Source organism: Oryctolagus cuniculus, chromosome 1 (assembly GCF_051225735.1).
Source record: "Oryctolagus cuniculus isolate XC-2025 breed Fujian yellow rabbit chromosome 1, ASM5122573v1, whole genome shotgun sequence".
NCBI classification, from domain to species: domain Eukaryota; kingdom Metazoa; phylum Chordata; class Mammalia; order Lagomorpha; family Leporidae; genus Oryctolagus; species Oryctolagus cuniculus.
In genome coordinates this window covers 117,250,425-117,255,734 of record NC_142867.1, presented here as the reverse complement: position 1 = coordinate 117,255,734, position 5,310 = coordinate 117,250,425, and the positions used below count along the sequence as shown (strand labels likewise).

Below are 5,310 nucleotides of genomic sequence, written 5' to 3'. Positions count from 1 at the left end.
ATCAGTACTGTGGTCAAAGAATTCACTAAAAGAGAGTCTAGCCTGGGTCAGTAGGGAATACACTATTGCCAGTACTTCACCTGAATTTATTCTTTCTTGTTAATTACTGTGAGTGATTTCTCTGATACAACAAAGAGATAAAGATCAGAAAGAAGACATGAGTAGCTAAAACAAAGAGATGGAAGATGAAACAAACAAGTCTTTTCCTATATCTTTGATCAGTTCCTTACTATACACATAACAATGGGTAAATATCCAATAACTCTATCTTTAGCTATGTAACATAAGGTATTAAAATAAGCATGCTAACATCTGCTCTCCAGAGGAGTTGGGAGGATTAAAATAAAGCATGGAAGTTCTTAGAACACTCAACAAATTTTATCAGAAGAGCTCTGTGAGTGTTCAGTGACTGGACACCATAACTATTATCCATTATTACAGGATAGAGCAAAAATAGTGATAGGGCTATCTGATATTGATTTACATATCACATATTTCTGGGTTCCCAGGGTTTTAACTGTAATATAATTGAGGAAAAGGCAAAGAACTGGGAACATCTGGTGGTAAAGACTTGAATTCTATTTCACACTTCATTGTTTGATGGTACAATGCATTTATATCTCAAATTTTCTTCTCTTTTTTAAAGCAATTCCATGAGGAAAATGGCAGGAGGAAATCATTCCACACTCACGGTCTTTATCTTGGCTGGACTAACAGAGAAACCAGAGCTCCAGCTGCCCCTCTTCCTCCTGTTCTTGGGAATCTATGTGGTCACTGTGGTGGGGAACCTGGGCATGATCACACTGATTGGGCTCAGTTCTCACCTGCACACCCCCATGTACTATTTCCTCAGCAGTCTTTCCTTCATTGATCTCTGCCAATCCACGGTCATTACCCCCAAAATGTTGGTGAACTTCGTGACAGAGAAGAACATCATCTCCTACCCTGAATGCATGATCCAACTCTATGTCTTCCTGGTTTTTGTTATATCAGAATGTCACATGTTGGCTGCAATGTCCTATGATCGCTATGTTGCCATATGTAACCCATTGCTTTACAATGTAACAATGTCTTATAAGCTCTGTAGTTGGTTAGTAGTTGGGGTGTATGCCATAGGCTTGGTTGGCGCTACAGTTCATACAGTCTGCATATTAAAAGTGGGTTTCTGTAAGGCTGACATAATCAATCATTACTTCTGTGATCTTTTCCCACTACTGGAGCTCTCCTGCTCCAGTACTTCCATCAATGAAGTAGTAGTTCTGTGCTTCAGTGCATTTAATATCCTTGTCCCAACAGTGGCCACCCTCAGCTCTTACACCTTCATCATTGTCAGTATCTTTGCCATTCATTCAGCCAAAGGCCGGTCTAAAGCCTTCAGCACTTGCAGCTCCCATATTTCAGCTGTTGGTGTCTTCTTTGGTTCTACAGCATTTATGTATCTACAACCACCATCTGTCAGCTCAATGGAACAAGGAAAAGTATCTTCTGTATTTTATACTATTATTGTGCCCATGCTGAACCCCTTTATCTACAGTTTGAGGAATAAAGATGTCAAATTTGCATTGAAGAAAATTTTGGTCAGGAAACCATGTCCATGAATAAAATCACTGTATGTTGTCTTATTAAAAACAGATCTTTGGTTTTCCTGGTTATGTAATTTATTAGGTTTACTTATCAAATTTTTTGAATATCAGTGATGGATTCCTATGTAACATATCTCTAAATTTTTGTCCATCCTTCCTCATTTGAATCCATGTTTCACTAACTATAAATGAAGAAATACACAGAATTAGAAATATACTTGAGGCTTAAAGGAATTCTTGTTTTATTTTTTAATGATAGTAGCAACATATGTATGTTACTGAGATTTTATGGAATATCAAGCACTGTGCCCAGAACTTTAAATGGGCCACTTTATTTGATGTTTATCTTATTCCCTCTGGGCAAGGACTACTATTATTCCCCTTTAAGGATGAAATAAACTGAATCTTATTTGAATGATTTCATTTTATGGACTCAAATCACGGTAGAAGAGAGCAACAGTTTGTATAAAAGCATCTAATATGGGATGGCTTATCATCATACAAGTCAAAACTTGATGGTTTATGAATCAATGGTTTAAATGATGCACAAATATTGCTAAGTCACATAATTTCCTTGTGGCTTATTTTGTTTGATCATATAACTACTGTAAAGAAAGGGCAAAGAATAAGACATTTTCCTACAACTTTGCTGAGTTTATTAGTTCTGGTATTTTTGGTGGAATCTTTGGGATTTACATTATACAAGATCATGTCAAAGGTAGTGACAATTTGAATTCCTATTTTCTAATTCAGATGCCATTGATTTCTTTCTCTTGGCTAATTACTCACAAAAGGGCTTTCAGAACTACATTACATAAAAGTGGACCAGATCTTTTTCTAGGTATTGCAGAGACAGCCTTCAGCTTTTCCCCATTCAGTATGATGTTAGGTGTCATCCTATTACATATACTCTTTATTATACTGAAGTGCATTTCTTGTCCACATAATTTGTTCAAAGCTTTCAATTGTGGTATGATGTTGAATTTTACTAAATGTTTTCTTTTTATCTGTGAGATAGCCATATATTCTTTGACATTTATTTTGTTGATTCTATAATTCCTACCATATCATGGTCAAGAATTGTTTTATTGTAATACTGTTTTGGGTTGCTAATATTTACTGAGGATTTCTGCATATATGTTCAACAATATTGGCCTTATCTGGTTTTGGTATTGGGCTAATAATGGCCTTTTAGAATGAGTTTGGAAGAATTCACTCCTCTTCCATTTTATGAATTAATTGAAAATTGTTATCAGCTATCCTTCAAATGTTTGGTAAAATGCAGCAGTGAAACCATCTTCTGCGTTTTTCTTTTCTAGGAGGATTTTTCTTTTAATTTGAAAGAGAGAGAAACAGAGAGCCAGAGACAGAGAGAGGTGTTTCATCTCCTGATTCATTTACCAAATGACCCAAATAGCTGGGGTTGAGTCAGATCGAAGTTAGGAGCCTAGAAATCAACCTGGGTGTCCTGTGTGGGTGGCAGACCCCCGAGTGCTCCATTTGTCATCTGCTGCTTCTGAGGCCGTCGAGTCAGGACTCCAGCATCAGCATTCCCACACGAGGTGCCAACATCTCACAGGGCATCTTAGCCACTGCGCCAAATGATCGTCCCTAAGGGGAGAGTTTTCCTACTGATTCCATCTTGCTACTTGGTTCAGTCTGTTTATAAATTCTATTTATTTGTGATCTAATCTTGGCAAAGTGTGTATATCCAGAAAGTTTTCCATTTCTTTTAGGTTATCAAATGTATTGGCACACTATTATTCATGATAATCTCTAAAATCTTTTGTATTTCTGTGGAGTTAAGTATGGTATTATAGTATAGATCCTTAAATTAATCAAATCCTAAATTCCTTCTTATCATTATCTAACAAATTCACTGGTTCTGGGATTGCAACTTAGCCACGTTTTAGAGGGGGTTTGCCATTGTCCAACCCTGATCCCCAAACATTCAAATTCACTCTCATTCCACATGCAAAAATATAATTAAGCTTTTGAATGAAGTCCCCATATTTCCATGTATTGCAGCTTAACTCAAGCCCAAAAACCAATTCTCAATAAATTTAATCAAATCAGAATCACAAATGCCATCATATTTGTGTTTTATGGAAATTTTACTATAATTTATCCTGGAGAAAAATTCCTGCGAGTTTTTTAGAAATGCATAATTTCTACAGTGCTTCAAGAGTGACAAGCATTGTAACAGATGCTGTATGGCAGCACGTGGGGTCCAGTTGTGTTGGGTTTGTTCTTGTGCTGGGAGGCCACTTCAGTTTGGGATGCAGCCATTGCCTAGTCCACCAGTGAGACCAGCTTCTCCTGAGCCTGTGGGTGGCACTGAGGTCCCTCATCAATTCTGGAGCAGATCTGTGAGCTGACTGTGGAAACTGACTCTATTCACCCTTCAGTTTTGTGTAGATTCTGAAATGGTGTTCATTCTCCTTGGGCCGTTATCTAAAGAAACTGCTGGCTTTATAACAGCTCCCATATTTAAAGCTCAGAACCCAGATGCAAAAATTTCAAGAGGACCAGGGCTGTGTGGTAGTAGGTTAAGCGTCCCCCTGCAGAGCCAGCATCCCTGGCTCTGGCGCTGGTTCGGGTTCTGGCTGTTCCTCTTCCCATCCAGCTATCTGGCTGTGGCCTGAGAAACAGTGGAAGACGACTCAAGTGCTTGGGCCCCTGCAACCACATGGGAGGTCAAAAAGAAGCTGCTGGGCCCTGGCTTCCCATTGTCCCAGCTCTGGGTGTTGTGGCCAATTGGGGAGTGAACCAGAGGATGGAAGACCTCTCTCTCTCTCTAAGAATCTCCTTCTCTCTGTAACTCTGCCTTTCAAATAAAGAAAAAATTAGAATTAATTTAGTAATTTAGAATTAATTAAAAATAACACAAAACCAAAAATTCTCAGCTGTGGAGGGATCTTCTTAATTCAGAGAAAAATTATATAAAGATTCTTTCAGGGCAGACCAGGAGGCATAAAAGAAGAGATGAACAGAACTCAAGCACAGATGATATGTTTGCAAAAAGAAATATTGCAAAACTGTTTAACAAATAAAACATTTAAAATACTAAGGGTTGGCCGGCGCCACGGCTCACTAGACTAATCCTCTGCCTTGCGGCGCCGGCACACCAGGTTCTAGTCCCGGTCGGGGCGCCGGATTCTGTCCCGGTTGCCCCTCTTCCAGGCCAGCTCTCTGCTGTGGCCCGGGAGTGCAGTGGAAGATGGCCCAAGTGCTTGGGCCCTGCACCCCATGGGAGACCAGGATAAGTACCTGGCTCCTGCCATCGGATAAGCGCGGTGTGCCGGCTGCAGCGCGCCGGCTGCAGCGGCCATTGGAGGGTGAACCAACGGCAAAGGAAGACCTTTCTCTCTGTCTCTCTCTCTCACTGTCCACTCTGCCTGTCAAAAAAAAAAATACTAAGGGTTAACTATGCTTGGAAAAGCAAAAAAATTTCCCTCAGCTTACAACATCTTTGTTTCTGCAAGGGACGGCTTATCATAGGTAAATCTGAAGGCTGCACATGATAACTGCAAAGATAAGTGTAGTTCTCAAAAACAAGTATGTATTCAGCTTGCTAAAGATGACAAAATTCCATATGATAATGAAATGAAATATTGGGAAAACAAATGATTGTGTCAGATGAAATTATCTCATATGTCTCGTCACACTGAACAAAGTATGGCTCTGAGAAGAGCCAACATAGAAGACTGAGTTGTGTTCCTCATGG

General features: G+C 39.4%; 1 protein-coding gene across 1 annotated transcript; it reads left to right on the top strand.

The window, feature by feature from the left end:
* The first annotated feature begins 653 nt into the window (after positions 1-653).
* On the top strand, positions 654-4,404 carry LOC100347624 (olfactory receptor 8G3-like). The gene is made up of 2 exons (XM_070062965.2): positions 654-1,590; positions 4,367-4,404. Exons 1-2 carry the CDS (start codon positions 654-656, stop codon positions 4,402-4,404), a joined length of 975 nt encoding a protein of 324 aa, XP_069919066.2.
* The last annotated feature ends 906 nt before the right edge of the window (positions 4,405-5,310 follow it).

What these genes read in the sequence shown, in the direction of transcription:
- LOC100347624 (XM_070062965.2), top strand. Translation starts at nt 654, where the DNA reads ATGAGGAAAATGGCAGGAGGAAATCATTCCACACTCACGGTCTTTATC. An exon ending in AATTTTGGTCAGGAAACCAT is followed by an intron (nt 1,591 to 4,366) that starts GTCCATGAATAA and finishes AGAGGATGGAAG; the next exon opens with ACCTCTCTCTCTCTCTAAGA.